At 40.7% G+C, this 10,931-nt stretch overlaps 2 protein-coding genes across 3 annotated transcripts; one reads left to right on the forward strand and one right to left on the reverse strand.

Annotated features, from left to right (window-relative positions):
• Positions 1-93: 93 nt before the first annotated feature.
• sdr39u1 (short chain dehydrogenase/reductase family 39U, member 1) lies at positions 94-3,635 on the forward strand. The gene is made up of 6 exons (XM_078263381.1): positions 94-222; positions 806-912; positions 1,187-1,269; positions 1,560-1,681; positions 2,183-2,335; positions 2,699-3,635. The coding sequence occupies exons 1-6, from the start codon at positions 207-209 to the stop codon at positions 3,130-3,132; spliced, it is 915 nt and encodes a 304-aa protein (XP_078119507.1). The 5' UTR covers positions 94-206; the 3' UTR covers positions 3,133-3,635.
• Positions 3,636-3,653: 18 nt separating this feature from the next.
• mettl17 (methyltransferase like 17) lies at positions 3,654-10,715 on the reverse strand. Of its 2 annotated transcripts, XM_078263379.1 has the most exons (14): positions 10,516-10,715; positions 9,658-9,799; positions 9,415-9,564; positions 9,223-9,310; positions 8,718-8,799; positions 8,442-8,515; positions 8,018-8,112; positions 7,845-7,915; positions 6,889-6,996; positions 5,943-6,011; positions 5,764-5,814; positions 5,528-5,620; positions 4,349-4,545; positions 3,654-3,917 (listed from the first exon to the last, which is right to left on the reverse strand). In XM_078263379.1, exons 1-14 carry the CDS (start codon positions 10,582-10,584, stop codon positions 3,824-3,826), a joined length of 1,383 nt encoding a protein of 460 aa, XP_078119505.1. In that variant the 5' UTR covers positions 10,585-10,715; the 3' UTR covers positions 3,654-3,823. The 2 variants fall into 2 exon arrangements, with proteins under 2 accessions (XP_078119505.1, XP_078119506.1); XM_078263380.1 differs by lacking the exon at positions 3,654-3,917 and having other exon boundaries at positions 4,409-4,545; positions 5,764-5,828.
• Between the last annotated feature and the right edge of the window lie 216 nt (positions 10,716-10,931).

Below are 10,931 nucleotides of genomic sequence, written 5' to 3' on the forward strand. Positions count from 1 at the left end.
TACATGTATAAATAAGCCAGTAACTATTCCACCTCTTTTTTAAAAACAGTGCCGTTATAAACTACAAAATGACGTGTATTCCTGGTTACGGAATGTCTATTGGTCCAAAAAAGGCGAGAAACAACTGTACAGTCAGTCAAAAGAAAACGGTGAAACCTGCAGCGACGTTCAGCTGTTAAATTCCTGTTTTTCTTCATTTAACGACCATGAGAGTTTTAATAGGTATGTACGTTATTTAAAAGTTATATGTATAGCTACGCTTCAGAAAGGTCAATGTGACATAACGCGAGCTAGCTGTTAGCTAATGTTAGCATTGCAGGCAACATTTAGATATATGTACCAAGTAAGTTAACCTGCGTTTGCATACTGTTCAACAGACACATTACAGTTAAAAAGCGTGCCAGCTATGTGATTAAACCTAGTAAACTGTAATTGTTTTTTTTTGTTTTTTTTTTATCGTTATCTAAGTTAAAGCTGTTTGCTAGGGCATGTATAGTACGCATGCGCAGTTGCGGAACATTCTGACTACCTTGTGCTTTTAGTGTGTGACAACCATAGACTGTATATTAAAGAAATTATAAACAGTCTGTGGTGACAACCACACCCTGATTGCATCCAATGAATTGTGTATTGAATACACAATAATGCAGCACAATCCATATTAGCTATTAGTAAAACTAGTGCAAATATAACCTAAACTGTCTTTTCACTCATCCACATTTATTTTAACTACCAACTGATGGATTCTTTGTGCATCTTTGGTTCCTCTGTTTGTATGAGCATTTCTCTACTGTCTAACTTGTAGGAGGGGGATCTGGCTTTGTGGGCCGTGAGCTGACTCGCCTGCTCAGAGACAGAGGTCATGAGGTCACAGTGATATCTCGCCAGTCTGGTCCGGGGAAGATAACATGGGTATGATCCATAGACTTTAAAAAGAATAATATAATAACAATCATAATAATTTCACAGTCTTTGGTATGATCTCCGGTCAATTCAGAGTAGTAGTCAAACAGAGACTAAGGTCATTTCTCATCTTTGGGAAACTCCTGATTAATCAAAGCGATTTCTATGCTCTAATGTCTTGTCTAATCTTTTGAATTTCGCCTTTTGCTGTATTGCAGATCACTGTACTTGTCTCTAAATCTAGTGTCATTCATAAATATCTTTTTCCTCTGTGCTTCTGCAGGGTGAGTTGGAGTCTCATGGCCTTCCGCCATGCGAGGGCGCCGTCAATTTGGCTGGAGAGAATCTAATGAACCCACTGCGATGGTGAGCAATAAATGAACAAAGCCTGCAACTACAGCTATATGCAGCCACCCTCTTTCATCCAGTAGCTAATACACTAAATATTCAAAAGTATGTGGAGACCCCTGTTCAAAACTGTGCGAGCCAGGCTCTATCACCCAGCATCAGTGGCTGACTTCTAACGCTCTTGTGGTTGAATGGGAACAAATACCTGCAGCAAATACCCCCCCCCACTAATGGACACTTAATTCTGCCAATGAGTATTGCTGTGGGTACTGGATCCCCACCTGATCGGTTTTTATTTGTGGTCTCAGGTGGAATGAAAGCTATAAAAAGGATTTGTTCTCCAGTCGTCTCGACTCTACAAAATCTATGGCTCAAGCCATTGCTGCTTCTCCCAGTCCTCCTCACTCCTGGGTTCTGGTAACAGGTGTAGGTAAGTCTCTCTGCCTAATAATGTGAGTAGTCAGACTAGACAAACTCACAGATAAAGTAATATATATATATATTTTTTTTACATCATTATTCTCATTTTCGTAGAAAAACATTAAAATCATCATGCTGTGATTTTTTTCCGGGGCTCTGTACCAAACAAAGATGTAAGTCTGTAAATTATGATGTGTGGGCCAGGTCTTCTCTGCATTATTCTCTTTATTTTGCAACAAATATCGCGCCTCCTGCCATTTGAAAACTGCAGTCGGCCAGATTACGATTTTGACGAAATTCCGATTAATTGTTCAATCTGAACAGCATACGACACCCTCTGTCCTTAGACCCTTGATTATGGATAACTCTTCGGAAAACCAACAATACAATAACAGTATAGACAATCCAAATTACTTAAAATTATACATAAAATGTAAACGTATATGAAGAAAATGAAAGTAGGCAGTGAAATCTATTGCTGTAATTTCTTACTTTGCTTTTTAACCCACAGCTTGTTACAAGCCCAGTCTGACAGCGGAGTATACAGAAGATAGTGAGTGGACACCATTTGACTTATTATCTAAACTTGTGAAAGAGTGGGAGGCCTCTGCACTCCTTCCTGAGAATGTGACAAAAAACACCAAACAAGTCGTCATCAGGTCTGGTATGTAAAAAAAAATAAAAATAAAAATAAATTTGCATGTATTGCAGTATCAGGAAGTAAACAGGCACACATTTTTCATGTTTTGCACCAAAGACAATTACAATGAGAAATGTAGAATAATAGTGAGTTCTTATTTCTGTGGATGGAGCTCACTGGATTGCTCACATCTCAGTACTTTTTATTTCCTTTAGAATCAGACATTTATTTTAATAAACGTGTACCAGCAGGGTCTCGGGTGGTTAGTGAGGGTGTAACTCTTCTTAGTTGTAGTTCTACTTTCAGATTTAGGCTGGTGAAAAGAGTTTAACTTGATATAAATCTTGTCTAGTGCCATCATAATCCATTCCTCCCTCCCTCCACCAGGGGCAGTATTGGGCCGCGATGGTGGTGCCATGAAGCAAATGCTGCTCCCCTTCTGGCTCGGCCTCGGGGGCACGCTGGGGTCAGGAAGACAACCGTTTCCCTGGATCCACGTCTCAGACCTGGCAGGAATCATCGCCTGCGCCCTGGAGCGCCCCGCTGAGTCTGACACTCCCTCCCCTTCACCACAGGTGTTCAACGGGGTCGCGCCTGCACTGAACACCAACCACGAGTTCACTAAAGAACTGGGCCGGATCCTGAAGAGGCCTACCATTTTCCCTGTGCCTGGCTTCGTCATGAACACCCTCATGGGCTCGGAGAGGGCCGTGGTCCTCATGCAGGGCCAGAAAGTCATACCAAAGAAGACTCTAGAGGCCGGATTTGAGTACAAGTATCCGGACTTGACCTCAGCCCTGAAAGAAATCGTTGGGAGTTGACCAATGTTAAAAGAATGTGTGCTGACTTAAGATTTTCTGAAATTGGGTGTTCATATTTACTGGATTTTTAACAAATACGACTCAGAAGCTAAGCTCAGAACTGAGGATGACCGATGGGTCTGAAGACTGCCTGGAAAGTGTTTTTCATACTAAGCACTTAAATAGATCAGAGAAAACAAGATTCAATAGACAAACACAGTTGTGATGGCATCCCTTTGTACATTTAGGGCGCACTGGGATCTGATTGTTCATGCATTGAAGGGCTACGTAGCACGACAGAAATGTCAAACTGTTTGACTTTGGGATTCTTTCAGTAAAGGGAAGATATTTATCCAGATTTTCTGAATTTAAACGTAAAGTACTGAAACATGCAGTAGGAAGTGTCTTATTCTCCATGTTGTGACTTTTTAAATATCACATTACTGTCCAAATTGTAGCATACTTGTTATAAGAAATGGACTATGGTTTGTTAAAAGTGGTGCACAATAAAGCTGGGTAAAGTACTTCTGTTATGACTTTTTTATTGAAGTAATCAGATTGTCACACAGGTCAGTATTTTAACATTTACAGTAAGGAAATGCAGATGTTCTGGTAAATTAACTAATTATTAGTCCTTGGTCGGCAGTCTTATCTCAGTTTTAGGGTGTTTCAAAAGTCTAAAGAATGCGTGTGTGTCTTCCTCTCTGAATCATCACTCTGAATCACTCTGGACGCCATCTTCCACTCTTCTAATCATTGGCAGTTGATCTCCCCAGTCGCTGCTCCGGGCACAGCGGTACTCATCTCTGATTGAAAGAAATGAAACCATTTTCAGTCAAACTGAGAGATGCCATGGTCAGAGACACATTGGACATTGGATTCAGTGTCCAATAACAGGACTGAGTAGCAATGCTGAAATGTGTCTATGGCACCATGTATTAAACTGCCAAATACCAAAAGCTGGCATTGAATGACTTACATTGATTTGTATTTTATTAGAGGTATCTGATCAAATATTAAGTAAGCAAGACACTTACTTAATATTTGATCAGATACCTCTAATAAAAAATATTCCACACGTGTATGCCATATACCAAATACTGCTGCCACTAATACTTCTCATACAGCTCTTCAACCACATTCTTCAAACCCAAGCTTTGTCTCACAATTACACGTTTGTATAGACATGCTGACGCTGCCGATGAGGTTGACCGTATGTGTGCTGCAGGACCTTTACCTGCTGTGTTTCCGTGCTGTCACCACCAGGTGTTGTAGTTGTCCATCAGGGCAGCACATTCGACAGTGGACGTGTCTTGTTCTGCACTGCACCGGTGCGATCAGCCTGGCCCAGTCCACACCTTCCGTTTCTGCCTGCGCTGGTTCTGTCCGAGTCACAATCAGGTAGCTGAACTTCTCCGTCTGCCGGTCGTTGTGCTGGAAAATAAAATAAGTGGAGTCGATTTAATCCGACTGCAGCGATCGCTTATTTTGGTAATCCAGGATTCTACCGATTGTTCCATCGAGTAATTGGTTTTTGGAAAAAGCTACATTTTAAAATCGCATACAATAATATCGGTTAAAACATCTTAACCTATTTAGTGTATTTAAGTGCCATATTACTTTTTTTTTTTTTAAAGAAAACTTTCTGAAATGCAATAACAACCTGTGGGGACTGAGAAGTTGTCAATGTTACATTTTTTTGGCTAAGTCCTGGATCTTTTCAATCCTACCTACGGCGCCATTAAAGACGTGCAACTTAACTTTTCAGAACCTGGTTCAACCTGAGAGTGATCTGTGATGATTTGACTGCCTGGTTTTTTTTTCTTCCATTTCATTTCATTTGTTTACACTTTTGCATCCCTCAGTCAGTAACTGGTGTAACACAATTATGATTTACCCGGTTATTGGTGTGTTTTCCACAGTCAGCAGGAGCAGCGATGATACTGAGGCTATGTTTCAGATCGTTATGACGGAAACGATCTGAAGAGAAAACGCGTAAGTGGCGTTGCGTTCTCACTTTTTAATTCCGCGTTTAGACGAGCATTCAATGTAGTATGCACAACAAAAGCTGACAATTTTGTCTGGACAGACGAGGAGGTGGAGTTATTGCTCAAAACAACACACACACACACACACACACACACAGAACGTGACGGTGGAGCGTTTTTAAGATTTCCACTCTGGAGGGTAGTTTCACTTTTTTGCGTTTTTAAGCCCCAAAAATGCCGTCGTTGTCTAAACGAAAGGCACATATAAATAGGCACATCTGATAAAATATTTTGTCGTTTTCACCGTGTAAACGGAGCCTGATACAGTGGCTGAGCAAACAAAGAAACTAGTCCCACCTACACATGCTTTACACCAGAGATTTTCAAAGTCGGACAATGGGACAAAACCCGAGGCAAAGGCTTCTTACCCTGGGCAGAGGCAGAGGTTGGTACATCTGCTGGAAGTTGCAGGGTGTGGTGGGTTCATGGGCCAGCTTAGGACACGGCAGTTCATGAGGACACTGAAATATATATATATATATATATATATATAATATATTATATATATATACACACACAATAGAAAGAAGCTGCAAGAAGGCTGTGACACCGCTGGTTGAAAGTACGCCATGATATTGTATAGCAGCTCAGATTTAAAACGTACCGGTGCAAACACTGACGCTGGTCTGGTGTCATAGACAGTCTTCTCTCGTTTCTGGAAATAGAGAACTGCAAGTCGTCAGTCTGCTTTCATAGACTGTGTCGGATCATTTACACTACAGCACCTAACATATTTCCCTATGGCGATTTTAAAGTGCCATCTCATCTGCTGTATTTGAATACCTTTAATAAAGTGTCTCTGGCATCCATAAGCATCTGATGGCCATCTTTAGTCCCATTTTCCACCAGCACCTATACAAAAAACGGAATTAAAAAAAAAACAATCAAATGTCATTAAAAAGGAGAGGGCTTCTATGTACCAGGACAAGTTGCAATTTAAAGACAAAATATCTCAAATCTAGTATATATATATATATATATTCACTAATTGTGCAAGGACAACAGGCCCTCACACAGTCCAAAGGACTAGGGCTGGGCAATATATTTTTAAAGGCTGAATTACAGTGAAGTAAGTTCATTTTCTGAACTTACCAGACTGTTCTAGCAGTTTTATTATTGGCCTTTACTCACCTAGTCATTGTATCCACATTACTGATGATTATTTATCTAAGATCTAATTGTGAAAATATTTTGTGAAAGCACCAATAGTCATCCCTACAATATCGACATCAAGGTATTTGGTCAAAAATATCGTGATATCAGATTTTCTCCATATCGCCCAGCCCTACAAAAAGGACCACAGAAAATTGGCAGCAAAGTGCAAATCATCTATAGGTTAAGTTAAGTATAAGTTTTGTCCTTTTAATAATATTCTTTATTATCGCAGTTCAACATGGACATGACGGGTTGTTCATTTCAAGGAGACATTCTTGCATTGAACATATTGACACCACTAACAAACACTGATACAATAAAAAAAGAAGGAAAAAAAATATAATTATAATAAAAAAAAGACAAATATACAAAAAGCACACACAAAGGGGAAGGGAAGGGAGTGACTACACAACCATCACTGCAGTACAGTTAACACTACTGCCTCATACGTTACGGAACTTCCATACATATTCACAAATGAAAAAGAAATAAATAAAATATAAAGTAAAGTCACTGCTCATTCTACTGGGAGTCAGGCAATGTGATTTGTTCCCTAACATAATCTAAGACCAACCAGGTACGAGTTTGTCTTCCTCCACAGGGTTAACACCGCCTCTTCTCGCTCTTTCACATTCAGAAGCTCCGACAGGGTGAAGGCTGCTACCACCAAGTCAAACTGCACCTGGAAGGAGAAACACAGAAAGTGTCAGGGCTACTCATCCTCGAGATGGAAGTGAAGCCACTCCATACATATACAGTGCACAGCATAAATGAGTACACCCATGCTAAATTTGACTAAAAAGAGGAATAAAAAAAATCATCTTTTGGAAATTGAACTTAAGGCCTTAATTAAAAAAATGAGGAAAAATCCAACCTTTAAGCACACCAATTTTCTTTGTGAATGAATAATGTATCGTAAATAAATAAATGTTCTTCCTTAAAATACAGGGAGCATAAGTGAGTACACCCCTATGTTAAAGGCAAGTTATTTCATGGATCCAGGATACTATGCATCCTGATAAAGCTCCCTTGGCCTTTGGAATCAAAATAGCCCCCCCATCATCACATCCCCTTCACCATACCTAGAGATTGGCATGGTTTTATTTCAGTTAGCCTAACAGCTGGTTTGATTTGCATTCAGAGATGATTTTATGGAAAGTACCCCATGCCAATCTCTAGGTATGGTGAAGGGGATGTGATGGTACTCATTTATGCGGCGCACTGTAAAAATGTTCCAAGCACAGAACCAAATGTAAAAGAGGGAATCCTAACGACGCTCCTGATTTTTTAGCAACATCTGTGGTGCCATGTGCTTACTGTGGTGCCTTTACGCTGCGTTTCCCAAAGATCCCTTTTCACCACATCAAATGTCACATCTGACTCTAAGAAATCTCTCTTTTTTGCCGCACATACAGCAAGAATCGGATTTGTTTGGAATTTAAAATTGAAGGCTAGAATATATTTTTAATGCTGAACACAGACTGTGTCTTTCTGTTGCTTTAATAAAAAAAAGTGAGGGGGGGGGTTTACCTTAGGAGAGACAGGGAGGAACTGCCTGAAATAGACTTGTTTGATGTGAGGTTCAGCTCTTTCGTCATCACCTGCTCAACAAAACAACAAACGCTTCGGTTTTCTGATCAAGTATTTGACAATAGCCCAAACAAAGAGGCTACAAATCCAAGTCGTGTTTGTGTGCGCAGCACCTTTGAGAAGTCGTTCTGCCAGGACGTTCATGGGCCCGGAGCTGTCCACACACACCATCTCCTTCAAAGTGTCGCCCCAGCACGAGTGTGACGCCCTGCGGGGGAAAGAGAGAGATTGGCTTCACAGTCTCGCAATTTACATGAAAACTTGTCTGGGGCAGCGGTAGCTCAGTCCGTAGGGACTTGGCTTGGGAACTTGAGGGAATCGGGTTTAAGTCCCTGTATGGACCACGTACGGACTGTGGACTGGTAGGTGGAGAGGTGCCAGTTCTGCTGAGGTGCCCTTGAGCAAGGCACCCGAACCCTCAACTGCTTGGGGCGCCTTTAATGGACAGCCCCTTCACTCGACATCTCTCCATTAGTGCATGTATAGGTCCTGTTTGTGCATGTGTGTGTATTTCGGACCTATGTGTTTTACACTAACCAGACAACTGTTCCCAGCCCTGATCCAAAATCCAGGAGAGACTGCGGGGCAAAAGAGGGATCCCTCTTCTTTATCTGAAATGAAAAAAAACAAAAACATTTAGGACAAAAAAAACAAAAAACAAAACACATCCAGGGCTCATACTCCTCAGTAATAAAGACATTTCTCCTGTACTTTTCCCATGCTTTATAATTATAAAAATATGTTTTTCGGTGATATGGGTGCCCTGGTATTGTCATGTCAGTTTGCTTCTGATCTGCACTACTCGTTCATTACCTCATTCATAGCTCTCCTCACTGCTGCATAGCCCCCAGCCAGCCGAGCCGCCATGTACACCACACCTAACTCTTCATCATACCTGAAACGCAGAGCGGGGGCTGTACAGGAAATCCTCCACACCTCAAAAATCACACCGGAGATATCACCAGTTACAAGCTCCACAACACAACGAAAGAAAGGGCTCCACTTCTGGCTTTGTTCAGAGCCTGATATATTAACATAAAGACGTTATGACATTAAGTGTACAAACTTTATATGAAGCTAGTGTCAATATCAAACTGAAAATGAGTTGTTGAGAAATGTTTAAAATGTTAACTATTGGTCAGCACTGGCACAAATCAGACTTCTATATTGTCTTAAGTTGGACAAAGAATGCTCTTTCTCCATTAGAAAACTGTTAAATAATTGAGTTTCTGAACACTCTTATCATTTAAAAAAAAAAAAGTCATTATGTATTATATATTTCTATGAAAAAAAATGAGTAGATAAAAGCAAGTGTTACTTCATGGGAGTCCAGTGATATGTGGTTCTTCTGAGCTCTGAAAACACTTTTTTCCTGATGCGGTCTTCCAGCAATTGTTCATCTATATCTGAAATATAAAGTGCAGTTGCTTTTCTAAGATGCTGCATTATATAATCTCTTTGCAGTTATTACACAGCCATTATTATTTTTTTAATTCATGTGTTACCCCACCTCCTCTCTTCTCCATCGCTTTCTCCCAAAGTTCTTTCTCCAGGCTCACAGCTCTCTGCCTCAGAGTCAAAGTCTCGACGGCTTGCTTTCTGCTCCACAGGAAGTTTGTGAGGCTACGAGAGCGATCCGGCAGCCGAGGCACCTGAGCTCCTACAGGTGCAGAGATTGAAGAGTCGCACAGTGAAGCTACGGAAACATTTTGGCATGCAAACTGACAAAGCCACATTCAGAACTAACGCCTACTGTGAATAATCGAGCGTGCAGCCGTCTGGAGTTCGTCAGGTAGGCGCAGAGTTTTCAGGTTGGTCACACCTGGGTGCTTCCTGTGTGGTTCTCCTTTTAGGAAATCTACCTGGGACTGCAGCTGTGAAGCTGCACTCATTCCCTGAGGATGAAAAAAAATGAAAACAAATGTTTCTTTGCGCATTTACGCAGATACAGGACTCTGAGGTGTAGAAGGACTCGCTTTGGCAGAAGTTTTGTCGCTTCTGCCATAGCACTGCTGAACAAACTATCTCGCTGACTTTGTATAGATCCGGTGTCGCTGTCGTGAGTGTGGTGTCACCTGTCTTTATGTTATCTGTTGATGTATTTGTCCGTGTATATTGCCATGTGCATGAAACAGACTGTGAAAACAAATCTCCCTCATGGGACAATACATACCTATCTATCTTTACCATCTCTTTAAGCTCTAGTGAGTTAGCAGTAACCAACCTCCTGCTCTTTAAAACAAAATAATAGACAAACAAGGAATATAATTGAATAGATTATGGGGGGCCAAGATGTTGGTATTCAATTTAAAATGTGCAGTCCATCTGAGCATATTTTATTTTGGATGTCATTTCTTCATTAAATAACTCACACTCTGAACTTGTAATAATAGATTCACGGCTATTTTATCTAAACACATTTTTTTTATCGGATTTACAGAAAATTCAGAAGGTCACAATGTACACAAACATACTGTATGAAGGGCACATTAAGTTTACTACGTTGTGCGTTAACATAGCTAAACTAAACTCAGTTTATTTATCTCAGTACTGTTAAATGATTGTCTGCCTGACCTTCCATAGTAAAGATGCGGCGTTCAATGACACTCACCCTGCACATCATCTTCACGACTACCGCCCTCTGACAGAGAACACAAGCGCCGTAGCTCCGTGAAGCCATATCTTCGGTGCACGAACGGTGACTTCTTATGTTTAAATGGCTTGAATTTTAACTTCCATGCTCTCATTAAAAAGCATGGAAGCACGTTAGGGTTTTTGTCTTACCAATCCTTCAACAAAATAAGTCCGACTATCGGTAAGGCGGAACCTTTAGTCCCGAAGTTATGTTCCATGCGTAAGAGCACAGACAGGAGTGCTCACTCTGCCCTTGTTTCCGGGTACGGTACAACATGTCCCGCAAATATTAATGTTACCATAGTATAGACAAAGTTACGAATAAGCACAACATATGAAAAGCCAAAACTAAAGTTGGACTATATTTGTGAAGAACGTTTAACTTACTTTGAG

Source organism: Sander vitreus, chromosome 12 (assembly GCF_031162955.1).
Source record: "Sander vitreus isolate 19-12246 chromosome 12, sanVit1, whole genome shotgun sequence".
In the NCBI taxonomy this organism is placed as follows: Eukaryota; Metazoa; Chordata; class Actinopteri; order Perciformes; family Percidae; genus Sander; species Sander vitreus.

Excerpts from the sequence above, each read along its gene's own strand:
- sdr39u1 (XM_078263381.1), top strand. Across the intron at positions 913-1,186 it reads GTCCGGGGAAGATAACATGG|GGTGAGTTGGAGTCTCATGG; the intron begins GTATGATCCATA and ends GTGCTTCTGCAG. Across the intron at positions 2,336-2,698 it reads ACAAGTCGTCATCAGGTCTG|GGGCAGTATTGGGCCGCGAT; the intron begins GTATGTAAAAAA and ends TCCCTCCACCAG.
- mettl17 (XM_078263379.1), bottom strand. The coding sequence starts at position 10,584 with ATGGCTTCACGGAGCTACGGCGCTTGTGTTCTCTGTCAGAGGGCGGTA. Across the intron at positions 9,565-9,657 it reads TGCACGCTCGATTATTCACA|GAGCTCAGGTGCCTCGGCTG; the intron begins GTAGGCGTTAGT and ends CTGCACCTGTAG. Across the intron at positions 6,012-6,888 it reads GGAAGACAAACTCGTACCTG|GTGCTGGTGGAAAATGGGAC; the intron begins GTTGGTCTTAGA and ends TTTTTTGTATAG.